This window comes from Odontesthes bonariensis, chromosome 5, assembly GCF_027942865.1.
Source record: "Odontesthes bonariensis isolate fOdoBon6 chromosome 5, fOdoBon6.hap1, whole genome shotgun sequence".
NCBI lineage: Eukaryota > Metazoa > Chordata > Actinopteri > Atheriniformes > Atherinopsidae > Odontesthes > Odontesthes bonariensis.
Genome location: NC_134510.1, coordinates 32,325,866 through 32,345,838, shown reverse-complemented (window position 1 = coordinate 32,345,838; position 19,973 = coordinate 32,325,866). Strand labels below are relative to the sequence as shown.

The 19,973-nt window shown below is 39.8% G+C and overlaps 1 protein-coding gene across 1 annotated transcript in view; it reads left to right on the top strand.

Moving 5' to 3' along the window:
* The window catches only part of LOC142380346 (neural-cadherin), a 142,801-nt gene that overhangs the window by 91,978 nt on the left and 30,850 nt on the right, over nt 1-19,973 (top strand). Inside the window, exons 13-16 of the mRNA XM_075466129.1 lie at nt 6,234-6,483; nt 8,810-8,937; nt 9,021-9,207; nt 10,540-10,683. Of these exons, the coding sequence (XP_075322244.1) occupies nt 6,234-6,483; nt 8,810-8,937; nt 9,021-9,207; nt 10,540-10,683 (709 nt within the window). The remainder of the gene's footprint in view (nt 1-6,233; nt 6,484-8,809; nt 8,938-9,020; nt 9,208-10,539; nt 10,684-19,973) is intronic.

The following is a 19,973-nucleotide window of genomic DNA, read 5'->3' as shown; positions in this document are numbered from 1 at the left end:
CACTGTCAGTACATGTTAAGTTGTCTCTGGCCCTGTGGCTATTAACTCTGAAGGGCAAAGGCTGAAGTAGTGTGCAAGAGTGTTTGCATTTTTCACATTTTCATTATCAAAGGATGCAGATAGATGATCCAATCGCCACCAGGCAGATGGGGCAGCGAACTTTCTCTGTGATCACTCATTTTGAATGTCCCAATAACCTAATCTCACAGCACAGCTGCCGCCATTAACCTGCACTTTTTTTCATTTTATAAGAAAATTATGCAAATGAGAAAAGCTATTGTGGGTTCAGCTGTGTTAAAGCAGAATATACACTGATCAGACACAAAGTTTAAAGCAATGACAAGGGCGGTGAATAGTATTGATTATCTTAATAATGATATATTACAGTGGCACCTGTCAAGGCACATTGTAGGCAGCAAATAAAGAGTCAAATCTTAAAGTCGATGCATTGGAAGAATGAAAAATGGGCAATCGAATGGGTTTGATTGATAGCCAGTGAACCAGTGACAGAGTCATTGTAACCAGCAATAAGAAGGTGGATTCACAATGACGAATAGTGAACACACATCACTATATTTGGAATTTTGTTGCCACAGACCTTATAAAGTGTCAATGCTAATTCCCCCCTAACTGAATTGTAGTTCAACAATAGAAGATGTCTAAGGGATCAAATTTTCTTTTCCATCATGTGGAATGCCAACTTCTTATGTGTCAGATGGCATCACATGCTGCCGTTTTCACGTCCCTGCGACATCCCAAATCAACAGAGGGAAGCCACTGGTGTCAGTTTTCAGTGTGCAGCTTGAAACTGTAAGTTGTTGTAATTTTGCAACATGCTAGATAAATATTGTCTGCATTTTATTTTTATTTCTCTGACTTAACCAAGTAGTTTTTGTTCCTGATCTAAATAATTTAGTCTTTAGCCTCAAACCTAGTGAAACAGTGAGTAAAACCAAAGCAGTGAAAAGGAAACATATAACAAGGAAATGGAAAATAGCTTTCACCAATGTATCTTAAAGTGATAGTTTGGAGTAGATTCACCCTAGGGTCATTTGAACCGTGACATCCAGCCAAGTAGCCCACCTGAAGTTTTTTCGATCTTGGCTGAACATCAGCTGAGTTACTGAGTTATCCCGAATAGCTTCGTACAAGGGTTAATGGATCCTGGCAGTATCTCCAAAATTACCACACTAAAATCACATGCCATGACACCAAACTTCTACAGTAGTACAAATATGGTCTGTACTCACAAAACGATGCATTTGGAAGTTTGTACATAGTCCAGGAGATTCTTATTATCAACACAAGCCTGATAGCTTCTCTGCTGCTAAAGCTGCGTCGACGTCACTTCCTTGATCTGGGAGCTTCAATGTAAGATGAGGGTTGATCTACTACTGTAGACAACAAAGCAAGGCTGCTCAATTTCTCCATTGATAAAATAAATTCACAACTCTGCAACATAAAAAATCATGTAGAATATAGCATATACTTTGTTGTCTACAGTAGTAGATCAACCCTCATCTTACTTTGAAGCTCCCAGATCAAGGAAGTGACGTCGACGCAGCTTTAGCAGCAGAGAAGCTATTAGGCTTGTGTTGATAATAATAAACTCCTGGACTATGTACAAACTTCCAAATGCATCGTTTTGTGAGTACAGACCATATTTGTACTACTGTAGAAGTTTGGTGTCATGGCATGTGATTTTAGTGTGGTAATTTTGGAGATACTGCCAGGTTCCATTTGGGCTTGTACTAAGCTATTCGGGATAACTCAGTAACTCGGCTGATGTTCAGCCAAGATCAAAAAAACTTCGGGTGGGCTACTTGGCTGGATGTCACGGTTCAAATGACCCTAGGGTGAATCTACTCCAAACTATCACTTTAAGGTCAGTTAACACATCAAGGTATCAGCAGAGTGATAACAGTGGTTAGAGTGGTATAATCCATCATGCCAGCCATCCTTCCACACGTCAACTGAGCTCTTTTGGGTTCACTATCCCCCTCAGCTTCCTGCTGAGGGCCATATTTTTTGTTCATAATAATGAGACACTGTAGAACAATGTGAGCAGATTGGCTCTCTGCATATGATATTGCTACACACATAAACTAAAACTTAATGCAGAAATGTGCATTTTTACATTTTGCATTTACAAGATGCATAGATTGAAGAAAAGACTGCCATCAAAAGTGTAGTTATTAGTCATGAAAAACAGAAGTTACAGAAAACCTTTGACCTAAATAACCCCACCCATTTCAGATGATTGCTAATTGTTTGCATAAATCTGACTGCTGTATCAGTCCCCGCACCAGCCGCACCAGCTGAGAGCGATCTCTCACCATATCTCCACAGGCATTAATCTGTGTGAAAGAAGATGGCAGACACTGATCTGCTTTGCTTCAGCACACTGCAGTGATGTCTAATGAGATGATTTCTCATTAGTGCTGATTCCATACGCTCTGCTGCTTTTGGCCTGCTGCAGGGCTGAGCCACGCTGCACCAACATGTCCTGACACGACTCCTCACCTGGAAACTGGGCAGTTAACAGTAAATTGAATTTGATTTTGCCATTTTGTTTTCACATTGCCAACGATAAATAACACAGCGAAATAAGTGAGGGGAGTCATTTTATAAAATTTGAGGAGTTGTGAATGTTTCATCAAATAAAAATAAATACACAAAGAAAGTTTTTCACTGATCAGTTAAATACTATATGGATTGTAAGTCAAAATACTATTTCTTATCTGAGATGGTGACAGTAATTCAGGTCTTTTGATAATTTAGAAACAAATTCACTCCAGTAAGACCATGTTGTGTAATTGTACTCTACAGTTTCCTTGGTTATAACCAAGAATCTTTGTGTTTGTCTTTGTTTGTCTTTTCAATATGCTAGGCTAACAAAGACATAAGAGCTGCTTTGTGTCTGGGAAAGTGATGGCTGAGAGGGTTTTGGTGTTTGAAATGGCAGACAGCGTTTGTCACTCAGAAGAAACATGTTAACTGTGGTGGAAATGATGACAACATTTGGAGTTGTTCATAGGTCAAATTTTACTCTTTCACTGAACTATGCTAACAGTTGTCCCCTGCTTCCATTCTTTGTACTGAGCTATGCTAACCATGCCCTTGACCAAAGAGGTCCAACTTATTTGCATTGATTTTACTTTGAGCACTTTCACTTGTCATTTTCCAGAAGCATTTTACGGTCAGACTGACAGATGTGAAAGTACATTTACACTGAATGACTGCGCTTATGCCCGACTGCATACGGCAGCAACAAAGGATTGGCACTTCTTTTTGTTACCAACCAGCAAGTATGGTGCATGGATTTCAGCTCACAGCTCACCAGGTGTTCTTAGGTCGGCCTCTTTCTCATCCAGGGTCCAGTGAATAGCACTTTGAGTGGAGCTGTTCAGCTCTCTGTGCCCAATCCTGTACCATCGTCTTTTCAGAAATGTCTTTGGCCATGTTGTGTTTTAGCATTGCTGAGCACATATTGGTTAAATATGGAATTTCCTGTGAACTTTTTGTGAGGAAGATTAACTGTAAGGATCACTCAGAGATATGTTGTTATGGAACGGATACAGCTATGATAAAATCTCAGCTGCTGACGTCTAGGCACTGTTAAGCTTTTCTAGATGCATCTGGCCTGTCTGTGACAGCTTGTGATATCTTTATTTACTCCTCCATCTCACTTGATATTGCAGCCTAGGTAAGTGATCTTTGTAGTTACGGTCGTATAGGTGCTCTTGTTCAATCTGCTTGGATTGTTTGAGTACTTAGGAATGCACATCATCAGATTGATTGTTATCTTCTGGTTTATCTTCAAACGCACTTAGTTTTGCAAAGGCAGCTTTTCTCCTGCATATATTGATGTGTTTGGGAGACCTTAACCATAACATCAGCAAAGCTTCAATCATTCAAGAATTAGAAGAGTCTTTTGGTTCCAGTTCATAACTATGTTAAAAGAGAAGTGCATGTGTTGTGCATGTGTGCATCACACACCCTTGCTTTACACTTGTTAGTCAGACAGTGCTGCTCGTTAAAAGCATGTTTGTTTAACTTTCAGACATGTTTAATTTGAAGCTCAGTGAGAAAAGTGAACCATAGTCATGCCACTGCTCTTTTTATTGAGTCAAATATTTTTTTATTAGAATCACGATAGCAGTTATCTGAGTCATTTTGAATTATGAAGTTGCTCCCCCGAAGCTGGAAACATTAGAATGGACCGTAATAACACACGTGTCTTGATAAAGGATTAATGTGATGAATAATTTAAGACATTACAGGGAATATATGGTACCAAAGGCTCTCTCCTTCTGTGTATTTGCATGTACAGATCAGGTCATACCCCCTACTGTAAAAATAGTTGGCATCACTCAACCGTGGAAAATACAGTCCTTCCGTTGCAAGGGTGGGAGTCTGTAGTCTTAAAGGACAAAGGTCTTAAAAGCTCTCTTTCACACATGTCCATACACTCAGATGGTTTTACAATGATTTGTGTTAACTTATCCTTGACCAGTAATAACCTAACCTTAGTCCAACCTTACAAAGTCTTTTGTCCACAAAAAGAATGCAGGTTCTGCCAATGTCAGTGGGTATTCATGCGTCTTCATGAGTAATACAAGCAAATGCACATACACATGCCCTAAAGTCAGCTTTATATGCTGCCAAGAGTCTTAAAAGCTCTTTCACTGATGGATGTTCAGGTCAAGGCAACTTACGCACACACACACACACACACACACACGCACACTGATTCAAAATGAAATAAAAATAAATCACACAAAGAGAAGCATCAACAAAGCAGAATCTGAAACCTTTTTAGGTGTCTTAGAAAAGTTCTTGAGGATTCTCCTGCTGTTCTTCATTTCCATAAAAGGACTGAACTGCTCCTGTGACCGTTAAAAAGCTGCATTCTTTGAATTATAGTTGTGTATTCTAGAGTGTCACTTTTTTTGGTGTGTGTTATGGTTTATAGATCTGGAGGCCGTTAGAGTCCTCTTTGGGTTGAGTCTTTGATGCATTACATGTTATGTTATTTCCAAACTTGAAGTTAAAAAGGAATACACAGAAGTTAGAAGTTAGGCACTCAGGGGCTACATAGAGAAATCGCTTGTGATGAGCCCAGACTACACAACTGTCGTCTGGCTCATCACAGGAAGTCGGTTAACAGGGACGAGATACAGAGACTGTCAGAGTAGTGTTTTGTGAATAAACTGACAGTGAATATTACAAAAACCAAGGAGTCAGAATCAGAATCAGCTTTATTGGCCAGGTTTGAAAAAACAAACAAGGAATTTGACTCCGGTAAAACTTCACTTCAAAGTACAACACTCAACAATAACATACAAGAATAAAAATTAGAAATACAAAACAGTAAGAATGGAATTGAGTATGGGTGGTAAATAGGGATATGTATGAGAATAATAAATACAGAATGTACATTATACAGTACAGTACAGTACAGTATGTTGATACTGGACTTCAGGAGGAAATGTAACAAAGATCTGGCCTGGAAAGAGTTCTTCGGGATCCTCTTTTCAGAAGATGTCTCCTCGTTTCTCTCACTGTTTTATTTATTTTTCTTAAGCACATCACACAATGAAAAATCACTAAGAGCAGTCTCATTCACATACGCTGATATGCACCTGCACAATACAGATTTTTATGCTTTTTTGGTCATTTTATTTTCATTATATGCACTTGCAGTTCCATTAAAAGGAAATTGAGATTCTGATGCTGTATTCGATCTGCACTGTACTTTATATCATCTCTCCCCTACATTAGCACCTTCCCCCAGCAGGACAGCAGCGAGCACCAGAAAATGGGTTCAAAGACTCAAAGACAACAATTGAGAATGTGAGGTGTTCAGCCAGCCTCCAAACTCCCAAAATACCTGATGGAATCTGACGGCAACTATGGGAAGCAAACTCAAACTGTACAGACCCCACCCCGCAACCCAGGGCCCACAGGGCCCAAAGGATCTATTGCAAATGTCCCAGTACCAGACACTCCAGGACCTCCAGATCTTATTTGTCCAAACAGCAACCACCCAGACGCTTTTTTAGCAGCATTAAGATGACTTACTCAACATTAGACAAATTGTCATTATGTTATGGCTGACTGGTGTAATGTAACTGTCAGTAGTTCAAGAGTTGGATTAATCATGTAATAAGCATGAACAGCCTGTTCAGCATGCCTGACCTCTAATTCTCTCCTCCTGCCTCTCTCATCAGACCATTAAGGCAACGTCTCCTCTCGGTGATCCTCGGGTGACTTACAACCTGGAGGAGGGTCAGGTGCCAGAAACCAACATGCCCGTGCGCTTCTACATCAAACCGAACCGGGCAGACGGATCAGCATCGATCCTGGTAGCTGAGAACCTCGACTATGAGGCGACACGATTCTTTACACTGAGAGTGCGCGTGCAGAACGTCGCAGCTGTGCCACTGGCTTCTTTCACCACTGTCTACGTCAACGTGACAGGTAAGAGGAAGAGGAATGAATGCGTTTGCATGCTTGATTGAGCCTATCCTGTATTTTTCAGCTCTTAAAGGCGGACCTGGAGTGAAACCACTTTTCAGCCCGGACGTTTGATTTTCAAGATTAACCCACTTCTTTTCGATGTTAAAGCGATTGGACAAATTTAAATGGTTCACTATTGCCTATATCTCAGTTTTATTCAGGTATCTTACCTGTCCTCTTAGGAGTTAGATTTCTTTCGACTGATTTAGGGGTCATTACTCTCAGCAGGGAATACATTATTTGATGCTCAAAAGCTACAAAAGCATTTAATAAAGAGGATATTTTACTGCACACACATTTTACTGTTTAATTTTTTTCTATTCAAATAACCTTTAAAGAACATTTTTTGATTGACAACTTGACTTTTTCTCGGCTGCATGCTGAAAATAAAACTTTCCAGAGGACTGATCACACTCGTCATATTGGGTATCCAGTTCTGTGCTCGTCTGTCCTCTTGAAAGATATCTGTCAGTTTCACATACGAGAGTCCGAGTCTCTCTGCAGCACTTTTTGTTTCTTTATACCTGAGCTTTTCAGGTCCTGGTTACATCTTTAAAACATTCCTTCTCTCCTTGTCAAAATGCTTTCAGTCACTACGTCGTGAATGTGAATTAAAGAGAAACCTTAAAGCTGGAATGCGAGGTCACCTGCAACAATTTTGAGGGGGTGATTGCCTCAGGTGGTCGACATAATTTGATCTGTTGTAATCTTGTCATAATGTTAAAAACCTAAATGTGTACATCCAGAGCGTATTAGGTGGCATTTGCACTGTGACTCCCCCTACAGTTGTGGTATGTAACACCATCACTTTAAAACAACTCCATCTGAGATGTCGCTTGCCTGAAGTATCTTCTTTTACTCAGTATTGATTTTAAGAAAAAGAGAGAAATAAAGGCGAGTAACAGAAGCATTAAAGTAAAGCAGACGTATCTTCAGGCAGCATTTTCAGCGTTAAGTTGCTTTAAAGAATTTGGTGATTCCACTAGTTGAGATTTAATGTCAGAAGAGATATTTCATACTAGCTATGCAACATCACTGGAAATTAGAAATGTTTAAAAATTTACGTTTCCACAGAATTTCATGAAATTTGTACAAAGAAAAAGGCTATTTATGGCATGTTCCCATCTATAATCAGTATCCTGGTATTATAATCTCTCCATTTGGTGCCTTTAAACAAGTGTACAATGAGATAACAATCAAAAAAAGCACCAGTCAGACCTGAGAAAAAAATGATGATAAGAACCAGATAGAAACAGATTATATTTGTTTTTACTTATTCAGCCGGTATTATGAAAAATGCCCCAAATTGTAACGAATGAGCTGCAGAAACAATCACTCAAACACAGAGTGATAATTGGGTATCATATCAATTACCGTACATCATGATAACCTCCTTCATTTCGGGCAATATTTCTGTCATCAAAGTGTATTTCTTTTCTTTTTAAATGATTTCATATGTATCCATTTCAGTCTGTCTTTTAATTTAAAACTACAAGCCTAAACGTCTTCCTATCTGTCAGTTGAACTATTTGAAACAATTAGTGTATTCACTTGCATGTCAAAAGTCACCATTTAACTTTGACAAGCAGAGGAAAAGAAGTGAGTCACATAAATCCAGCTATAATGAGCTACAGTACTAAAAACTGTAAGGAAAGAGAGTAATGAGGTGTAGTTCTTATCCATGGTTGTCTCTTGTAGAAAAAGAAAAGCAGAAAACAGCGGCGGCCGGTGGTGTGAGCTCCATGCCACCTCATTTTAACTATGACTCATTTCCCAATCAGCATCTGTAGGTGGGTGGAGAGAAGGAAAGAGGAGAAAACACTTCCTGACTTTGATTGGCTTTGACCAAACCCACACTGGACGCTGTAATTGGCTTACCGGAGCTTGAAAGTGGGCTGACAAGCTGCTTTGTGGACTCTTCAGGGTGTTCGGAGGATAATTCCTCACTAATAACTCAATTTTCATTAGTGAGGGGAGACACAGTCCAACTTCACTTTCTGATGGACTTCAGACCACAGACCTTTCTGTTTTCCTTATTTCACTGGACTTCATCTTAACCGTTTAATCTCTTTTGCAGGTGTAAATGTTGCACAAACCAGAGTCTCTCTTTGCTGTCCTTCATGTTTATTTTTCTCTCTTTATTTTTTGCTCTCTGTCAGTTTTAAATCCAATTTAATCAGCTTTCATGGACATGGCTGTTTGTGTTCTGCCAACAGCAAAGATGACGGCATTTAGGAATATAAAATGTGTTTTTAATTGCTACTCTGTCATTTCTTTTTCTCGTCAGATGTCAACGACAACGTTCCCTTCTTCCTGTCATCCACCTACGAAGCCACCGTGCCTGAAGGAGCCCAGATCGGCACGTCTGTGGCTCAGGTGTCGGCCACAGACCTGGACTCTGGTCTGCACGGGATGGTGAGAGGCTCGTCAACTTTTGACTTTTTTCATTTTTACCTCCTCTTCTTCTTGCTTTTCTTCAACTTCTCCGTCTTCCTCAGATCCAGTACACGATCCTGAGGGATGAGAGCGGGGACTCTCAGTTCTTCAGCATCGACTCACACACTGGCGCCATCGTCACTCGTGCCTCTTTTGACCGTGAGCAGAAAGCTTCTTACCTGATTGAGGTGCAGTCACAGGACAGCTCAGAGTCAGCCCGACCAGGCCAGCAAGGCCAGCCAAACACAGGTATCACTCACAGAAAAACTTCTCTGAGCTATGAATAATGTTTTATTCATTCTCTTCAGGGCCTGTGGCACAGAAAAGAGCTTGCTTGGCAATGGGGTTTCCCCCCGGTGTCTTATCACTTCTTACTATTCTATGACAACATTATTTCAACAGCAGTTGGCTCATATCTCCACTTTAACTGCTGTTTATGATAAACCAGCTTTAACGCCATGTAATGTATTATTTATTTGTCAGTGTATCATTTCATCCCCCTTGACCAACAAACAGAGGAAGCCTTCATACTAACAGCAGTTTGGAGAAGTTGGTGTATGACACACTCAATCAGACAAAAAACTACAATGACTTTCACAGTTTTGTGCAGTTGATACCATTAGAAGTAGTTCAGTTCCAGGCCTGTTCAAGGTTAAACGTGGGACAGTTTTCATTACATTATCACTATCATTACCATCATTAACATGTAGTGTCCGGCTGGTCTGCTCCCTCAAATGGACTTTTCTGATCACATCTGTTTGACAGACAGAGCAAGAACAAAGTTTATTTTCCGTTTTACTGGTTACCAGGGTGACTATGTCTGCCCATATGATTGGTTACCTGAAAAAAAAGCCGCTGTGATGACACCTCTCTTAAAAGTGCAGAGATTTTCAATTGTTGTGTGCTCAGAGTGGCTGCACAGAAAAGGTGTTCTGAAAAACGACGCTGGCTGTGGTGCTGTTTCTCGAGGTGGTCGCATGCGCGCTCTGCTCAACGGCAAAAAAGTATAACGTGGACACCAGTCCTTATGGGTGCATCTGAAACAAATGTAATTTAGTTAAAAAGCAGTCAGAGTGATAAAGCTGATGTTCATGATAAGATTCTCATACAGAGCTCCATGACAAATTTTATGCTTTTGACTTACAGGGAAGCTTTCTTGACAGGAATTTCACTCTTAAAGAGATTTTTTTTTCAGTGAAGTGGAATTGTGTATAGTAGGCCAACTTATGAGTAGTCAGTATTTTACCCACAGTTCTGTGTGCTCTTAGTTTAGAGAATAAGAAGCTTTCCTTGAGCTAAAGCTAAAACCTACTCAGAATGAGTCACCAGAAAACAGCTCAAACCTCAAAACCTTCATAGCAGTTTGTGCGACAGCTACATTGTGGATTTCAGAGCACCTCACTGCAGCTTAAGACGGTTGTTTACTTCGTCTTTAACACGGTCTGCGGTTTATTCTGAAAAAATCTGGGTTGTAGCACCATTTTGTAAAGAGCTGCAACTGAAAGGCTGCAGAATCTTCCACTGATGTTTACATGAGTTTCCGTAACATTCCTCATTCAAGTCTGTTCTGTCTTCACTCAGACACAGCCTACGTCAGGATCTTCATCACTGATGTCAACGACAACGCCCCAGCATTTGCTCAGCCAGTGTACGAGGTGAGCGTGGAGGAAGACAAAGAGGTCGGCTTCGTCCTCATCACCGTGACAGCCAACGACGAGGATGAAGGTCAGTCAGTATCTCATAGTTTGTTGTCACTCTGTGGCACACAGATGTTGTTGGTGGGGGAGAGAAGTCAGTGAACTTCAGACGGACCGATCAAAGTCTGATGTTCATGAAGTTTGTCACAGAGAGGATTTGCGGTTTCTTTACTTTTGTACACATTTCCATCACTTCTGTTATCTTAATTTTTTGGTACTGTTTTTCCTTCTCTTCTGTGCTCACTCCTCGTCTCCTTCTGTTGTTTTATCTCCTCTGTTATACATCCTGCTCCCGTCTCCTTCCTCTTCTTCTCTTGCTGTCACAGCTCGTTAGCAAGTGCTGCTGCTCCCTTGAGGTCGGCAGTTTTGATGTTTGTCTCTCTGTTTGTGTTTGTCCCTCATTCCTCTTCCTCCTCCGCTCTAAACCAATAAGCAGTAGGAGGCAAAAAAAACAACAAAAATAGCAGAAAACAAAAATCTAGTCTCTGTTTCTCCTTCTTAATGACGGCGGTTGGCATCAGCCCGAAGCCTCTGAGGTTCCCTTTGCTCAGAACGCACACGAAGGAAAGGAGAATGACGTCCTATTATTTTGTTTGTGTTTTTAATCTTTAACCTTTATTTTTTCTTGTTGACTCCAATCCAAATTCATACAGTGTGACTCACTCACACTGACTCACGTGCTTACTCTGGATTTACTCTGATCTCCTCAGGAGATCTCCAGACTTCCCTTCGCGTGTCTCCCATCATCTCGTTTCTCCAAACTTTCTCCTGTAGTTTCATCAGATGTCACGGTTGACTAAGTTTTGTATTTGTTTAAAAAAGAAATAGGAAATCTCTGTTTACGGGACCAAATTAACTGAAGGCTTAAGTAGCAGACTAAGGGCTAGAAGTAGAGTAAATCTGTCAGTAACTCATGGAATCAGTGATAAAAGAGTTAATGAACGTTCCTAATGACTCTCAAACACATGTAATCTATAAAGTCAGAGTTGCTTCATAGTATGTGATGTGATTTTTGCCACTTATCTATAAAGTTTTGATTCTTTGGTTTTGTTAATCATGTCAAGGATAACAGGATAGTTCTCACCATGAAAATCACTAAAACTCCGAACCTATAAAGTTTTAGGGCTCTTTTTGAATGCACGCTTCTTCTTTTTGGGATTGACTTTGTCCTTTTCTTTATTTAGCTTTTTATGGATTTATTATTATCTATTTTATTGATCCAGTGTATCTTTCATGGATTATTACTCTGGGTTTGTTTATTCTTGGTGCTTTGTTTTAAAAGTACTTCATCAATAATATTGACACTGATCATGTTAAAAGCGTTTTTCAAAACAAAGTTTTTGATAATATGGATTTTTTTTTAACCGAAATTTATAGCGAGAGTGGGTCAATTTATAATTTATTTAGCCGGTTCAGAAAGGAACATAGAGATAGTTTGTTGTTTGGGACAGACAAATACTCAGCATACAGATAGATTATTATATGATTATTGGAGATTGTCATATTTTAAATGTATCAAACTTATTGAAAATATATTCAGATTTTTTTTCTTACTCGAAGAGACTCACAAATAAAAATTCCCCAGTTTATTAAATACATGAAAATATGTATTTTTCTAACAACTGTCGGTCATGTTTTGCATTTCAGCTCCACTCCCTTCACCTGTGTTCATTGTCATCAGCTGCACTCATTCACCAATCACCCGCCATAGTATTTAGTCTCCCGGTTGTCATTCACTCATTGTCACTGATGTTGTTTCATGGCAGATATTTTGTTATGATCCAAGTAAAGTTATTTTTCATAGTTGGGTTTTTTTTTCGTCTGTTTTTAAGGTTCTTGAATTCCAGCTTTGCTGCACTTTTTGTAATAGTTTCTTTGGAATGAATCAAGTTTTCATTTATAGATCTGCATTCGGGTCCTCTCTCCTCACCCCCACGACACACATCGTGACACTGTCCTTATAGTTTATAGCTAAATATGCAAATGAGACATAGACTGACTGAATATGTGCTGATCCTTCATGTCTGGAAGAAGACATAATGAGAAAACTTTGTGCTGGTTAACAAAGTTCATTTTTCCAAGTAAAAGTTCACCTAAATTGAACTTACAGATCATTTCCGTTATTAATTTTGCTTCATAAAGTGTGTCTACTGATTCCACAGTTTCCAATATATGTATATTTTTTTTTCCCAGCAGAACATTTTAAAAGTGGAATGGTTACATAAAAGTCTAATGAAGAAATTGTATCAACTTAATTAAAAAATGTATGCCACAGCTCTGAGCCTTTTCTCTGCCATCTTTATTGCTGAAAAGAGATCATTTACTGCTTTACTTTATCATTTTCATGATAGCAATTTGAGCTTAACGTTTTTAACCTTTATGTTCTTCTGGTGTACAGTTGTACAGTAGTTCAATTTAGCTTTTATTCCCCTTAGACTGATCCTTGTGAGATCCAGGAAGAGATGCTAAGATAGCAAGCCCCTGCTGATTCCCTTACAAACATCCCTATTTCTTTGTCCTGCCAGGCAGTTCCCACTTTATAATTAAAACCATTGACTCCATAACACTTGGGAGTCCTGAGACCAAGATAAGGAGAATCAGCCGTCTTAGCTCAAACTTGCCTTAAACCTTCCTAACAGACTGGTAGGTGGGGGGTGTTACTGGGATTAACTAAAACCTCAGATCCGATCTCTGGTGAGTCAGCACTGTGGGGGTAAGAAAGAGATATCTTGGGGCTAAATATGTTTTTAAATGTCTGTCGCTTATCTTCAGTAAATTCATGTTGTTCTCATTGTTTTAGCCTCAAAGGAAACTCCGTCCACTGCTTCATTCAGTGATGTTCCAACTTAAGAACAACAAGCCAGGAATGCGTTCAGAACCTGTTGTCATAAATGTTGGATAAATTTCTTACGGTCATGAGAGAATTCCTAGTGTAACAACTTTCTGTTGCATCCTTTTTATTTTTCTGGAGTCCCTTCGTCCATGAGGCAGATTTACCAAAATAGCTGTAAAAGAGAGTTGAACACCAGAGTGCCAGGAGCGCACCTGCTAATAACTAAGTGATGTTCAGCACCTGTATGACTGAATTTCTTTATTTCTAAGTAGAATAATTGGCCATGCATCAAACATAAAGCAGTTGTTTAGAATTTAATTAGAATTTCCAAACATAGAGAATAAGTTTAGCCTTTGGTTTTGTGTAAGGTTTGTGACAGTGATAAATAAGTATAAATATATAGATAAATAAATGACTTAGCTTTGATGGTCTTTTGTTTGTTTGGCAGGGACACAACCTCTAACGTGCACATATTTAGGTGCACTTTGTTGCCATGTTATTGATGTGGTTTGTTTATTTTCATTTTATGAGAAATATGAATGAATGATGAGTTGTACTGTTTGTGATTAAATAATCATACACTTGGAAGCCCATACAAACATTTCTCATAAATTATTGAATTGCCATAGAGCCCACAACAACATGACAGAAATCATTTTCTATCTTCTAATCTGATAGATGCTGAGCACCTGAAAACATCCTACTTAACATCACCATATCAACAACAACTGCTGTAGTTCATAGTTTTGGATCTGTTTGGATCATCACTGTTTCTCTCAGTGGCCCAGAGCAAATCTCTTGCTTCTTTGTCATCAAAGCAACGGGATATGTGTTGGAAAATGATGTGATGGTGATTGGTGTGCCGTGTTACGCTCATCGCTCTGATTTTTATATGTTTTACTGCACGTCTAACATGTGGCTGCTGTCCATCTGTGAGCGTGCATGTGTGTTGGGAAAAAAAGTAGGTCTGAAACTCCAAGGAGATTTATGTGATGTTTCTTGGCTTCAGACGTTTCCATTTCCGTACTGATTTGAAAGTGTACATCTGTGTTTACATGAAGTTAACTGAAAGTAAAGAATCCAACTTCTGAAAGACTCAGATTGGATGAGCTGTGAAGTATACTGATGGTTTTATCTTCTGATTGCAGCCTCTGCACCCTCACCTTGGTTTCAGGTGTGTGTGTGTGTGTGTGTGTGTGCGTGTGTGTGTTGTTCATTACGACCACAGTTTGCTGTTGAAGCTGACAGGTGTATAAGGACTGCTGACCTTTGGTTCAGATATCAACTGTTGGTCCACCAAACACATTTACAGGGGAATCACACACTCACACGACGTGTATTCATTTCAGCTTGGTTTGGTGTTTGTTGGAATTATCAGAGGTGGGGTGGAACGGATCTGAGTGGTGGGTTTAGATTACCGCTCTTCATCCCCCTTCTTGCCCCAAAGCTGATTAGATTCAGATTTTTTTCACCCGTCGTGTTTTCTGGATGTATTTGGTCCTCTTAGTGGAAAATTTGCCGAACTAAGAACGTCTGGTAATGAGATCAAGAGGCTTTTGTTCAATTCTGCTGACTTCAGTGTTTCAGCTAAGTGTCGCCTCGGGGTTTAGTAAACAGGCACAAACACCTGCAGCTGCAGGGAAGTTGTCTGATAATAAGGGATGCGTTAGTGTGAGACTGACCAGAAGTGGTGTTACTCTGCAGACATCAGTGACGGCAATGATAAGGACTGACTGACTGTGGCGTACAAAGATTGTTGGTTTGTAATCCAGACACAAGCCAGTCAGAAAAAGTAAAAAGTCTAATAAATAAAGCGTAGTGGGCCAGCCAACCTGAGTCCACTGCAGCATCCACATAGCACGCTTCTCTTACTAAAACCCACATTTTTGATCATGATGGGGTATTTTAGCTGCTCAGTGTTCTACTAATTCCTGCACTGCATGCATGCTGCCACACTGCTCAGCAGAAAGCTCTCCTGCTGCTCGCTGACTCCAAAACACACTCTGAATCTATATTCCCCCCTTGGTGGGAATTTAGCATCATCTCTCCCAAAGGGAAGCTCAACAGGGAGTGGGAGAGCAATGAGGTCGGAGCCCGGACTATAAACAATAATGTTGCACATGTTGTACATCTACATAGTCATTTGTTCCACATGAGCTGGCTGACTTAAGCCATCTTTCTGCAGTAAACTATCCTCTGGCATCCTAGAAAAATAACCATGACAATTACAGAGTAATTGTTTCCTAGCACTCTCCTACAGAGCAGTTTGTAGTTGTGTCCGAGTTTGTCTTTAAACAAACAAAACAACAAATAGTAGCTTAAAGAGAACCAATTTGCCTTCTGTCACCTTTGACAGTGTGTTAAGTGCCCCCTGATTATTTGCACTCCCGATCACCCAAGTGTGTCTCTGGGGCCTTCATCACATGACCTTCCACAGGCTTAACGTGAGGAACCACAATTATGGTTATAACAGCTTTTTCCTGTCCAGGGTTGCACTTAGATGGAGCCTCTCCCAGCTGACATTGGAGGAGAGGCATGGTCGCCAGTCCATCAAAAGGCCAGCACAATGTGACAGACAACCGTGCACACTCTCGCTCAAAGTCAACAGTTCACCTAACACGCAGTTCTCTGAATTGTTGGAGGAAACTGGAGCGCTTGCAGAAAACCCACATAGACTGATGCAAACTCCACACAGAGGGGGTTCTTTCAGGATTCGAAGCAGAAACAGGCTTGCTGTGAAGGGGTCTGTGTGAACCACCGCACCAGCGTGGCACTCCTCCCTAAATCCAGACATGCAAGAAATATGAAAACACACGCAAAGATGGAAAATGTACAAATGTCCAATAATTACCTGATTAAGACTTTAGTCTTGAAAAGACAATGCCATGAAAACAGCATTTTCTGATCACCTTAATCCAAATAAGGTCACATTTGGAGTAAGCAATCATGACATTGAATTGTGTGGAATATGCCCATATTACTTGCATTATGTAGACATGTATTCGCCGTAATGTTACGACTTAGTACAACTGTAGTTTTCACGGCACTTTGTGACACACACTGCTTTGCTCTTGGCTCCAGAGTTGCCAGGTCTGCTGATTATGAGTGAATCTGGGCTTGTCTTTTTTCTGAACACAGTTTCTTGTTTTGGCCTTGTTTTCCATGATTGGGTTGGTTGTTTCTGTCACAGTGTCTGACAACATAACAACAGTGAGGTTCAGTGCAGAACAGGAAGGCAAAAAAAAAAAAGAAAAAGACTTGTAAGTTTTGGATTTGAAGCTAATGCTCTGGGTAGGATATGGATAGAATTAAGCCTTTAAATGGGAGAAATCATGTGAAAATAATGTGGGTGTGAGCTAATAATTGGACTATGTTCTGTAATGCCTACATGGGACTGTTAATGGAATATCCGATCTGCTGCTAAAGTAAAGACCATAATTTGAAAATTGTTTTAATTAGATCAAGATCAATTGTTGAAATATTGCTCTGCATGTACATATAACCAGTGTGACATTGTGTTTTGTCATGTTTGTATTATGATAGATTAAGGAGTAAACCCATGTGTGTATGAAATCAAAATGGTTCTATGATTGCATGTCAAGTCAAGGGAGCTGAGAGAATTGGCTGCCTTTAACTTTGATTTATAGTGTTTTCATCTTTATCTCAACATAATATCTGTTAATAACCACATACTTAAGATGACCATTGGAGTTACCATGTTGCTCAACATCTGCTTGTTTGTTTACATCGTAAAAGTACCTCGTATGAAATACGTGAAGCTATACAAACAGTTTCTACAAACCCTCAGTGTCTACACTCAATATTAATCTATTATAGTAGCGATTAATTCAGTTGAACAACAACCTTTAGATGCTTGTTTGCATTTTTAAGCACACAGCTCTTCAGATTTTGCTTAAATTTACAGCAAAATTCAAGTTTGTAAGCAGTATTTATTCATTTTTTAGCAGTATTTATGATTTAGATGAGAATATATTAGAAATCAGAAACTGGTAATAACAGTAATTCTCATTTGACATGAATGTGGCACAAGTCACAGCAGGGTCATGATTACTTAATCTGACTCAGTTACAATCTGTAAAGCTCTAAATGTTTTGTAGTCTCATCACAGCACAAAAATGAACTGGCTCAGTAGCCATGCTATGACATCCCATTGTATAATGAGTCCTTTCTGCTTTGCAGCATTAGCTCTCATTTGAATTTTGTGGTGCTTGAAAGGAAGAATTCACAGGTGGATAATTATTTATTTAGTTGATCCTTTTATGTTTTTAGAGCAGGCATTACAGGGGTAAAAGTAGTCCAGATTTTCACACTTGTAACAGACTGGGCTTCATGTTTTATATAACTTTTGAATCAAGTATCAAGCAGTGTTAAATCACTACACCTGATTTCTGGCTTCTGCAGTCAACTGAATTTCAAGAACCGGCAGTATCTCTTGCAGCCATTTGAGGCAACAACATGTAATACTTTCTAATGCGATTTTCAAATGGAATGAAACTTCCTCCAGTGATTAGTTTAGTCCTTCAGAGTGTCGACCTGCAGTCAGTGCTCAGGGACGACTCTCCCCTCCGGTCCACCGCACGAGGAGCAGAGATCTGACCTTAATCTCAATTTTGGGTCTCCTGCTAGGCTGAGAATTAAATCAGCCCTATCCCCAAGTGTGCCTGCTTGTGTGTGTGTGTATTTGTTAAGAGAGCAACACCATATGGCCAGACTGATCATTAGGGAGGCTGCTGGAAGGCAAAAACCACTGTAGCTACTCCCCTTACACACATTTACGCACACTCCCATTTATACGCATGCACTGAGCCACTCGGTGAGTGTCACGACGGATCGTGCTTCGAGGCTATGACGGACTAGTGCATTTAAGCTTTTCCACACAAACAAGAGTATACATTCCCCAGTGTCATAATGAAGGTCCTCCATGTCTCCACAGATGGTGTTTGTCTCCTAAAGTCTCCTTGGTGCCGGTAAACAGAGAGCAAGCTGGACCCAGACAGACCTGCCTCTGGGCTATTAATATGCATCTTTGTGTGTGTGTGTGTGTGTGTGTGTGTGTGTGTGTGTGGGTGTAATTTATCCATATGTGTGTTGGCATTTTTCTTTTACTTCATCAGGAAGGAGGAGAGGTCAAGAGTTACGAGCGATGGACAGAATGAGAGGAAAAGTAGAAAATATAAAAAATCTGTAAATGCAAAAGAGATGTAAAAAGAAAGAAGAGAGGAACTGAGCAAGACAGAAAGGCAAAATAAGAGGAAAGGATAGAATTAGTGAGGAAAGATGAGGGATCAAAGAGTAAAAGGGAGAGGAGAGTAAAGCTTAAAATATAGGCAGATGACAATAGAATTAGGTGGATGATGTAGGGATGTAAAGAGTAAAGAGAAAAAAATAGAACAGACGAAAATATATATGTACAGGAAACGAAGAAGAGAAAAAGATGGGCTTGGATTCAAGAGGCAAGAGGCTGTAAAAGCAGAGTAAAAACCACAAGGTTTTTATCACGTTGTTTTGTTCACACTACACAACTTGTTTGTCTTGTGATTGTTTGTGAGTTTTTGAGTCATAGTGGGTTCACAGTGCACAAATTATCTACAGAAGGAGTCACAAACTACAAGATTTTTCATCGGGCTTAACTCGTCTGACTGACCTTTATCAAACTCTTTCAGGCGTCATGCAGACAACTCTACCTCCAATTAGTAATGTACAATATAATACAAGTTCCACTTCGTTGTTGATGAGAGCTGGCAGTTTAATTCTATAATTCTCTTGCAAGTCTCTTATGATATTGCACACTAGAGACATCAAAGATGCTTAAGTGTTCTTGTCAATGTTTAAGCAAAGTCCTCTCAGTTTTCTTAACAGACCATAGTTTTTTCATCGTGCTCTCCACCACGTTTATGTGTTTGTTTCTTATGATCTGTTTCTGTCCTGTCCCCTGACCCCATCCTTTGCACTCTCATTGGCTCAATCAACAATCCTCCCCGTCGACTGCCCCGTAATATCAGGCAAGCTACAATTGAGCTCTCTATGAGCATCACAAATAATCTTTGTCATGTTCACACATAGCAATTTAACTGGGGCCATTTTTCTGCTCAAAATCTTAGCAGAATGAACTTGGCTTTGGGTGAGAAGAGGCAGGGACGAGAGGAATGGGGGAGAGAAAAATTATACCAAGATCAGATGTAAATGTAAATGTATTTTATTCATACAGCCCTTTACAGACAATCCTTACGGTGTACCAAAGTGCTTTACAGCAGGTAATAGATAAAGAGAAGAATAAGTAAAAACAAAAACAGATGGGGAAGAGTGGAAACTACAAGTAAAGCTGTAATTATTTCGTACTTCTATGTTTATGCTACAGATGCAGCCACTTTGATGTTATCCATTGCTCTGTTAACACTGGTTGTAAAGGCTTGTACAGTACTTGGCTGATTTTGTTGTTGAAAAAGGAAGTGGAATGCAAATGT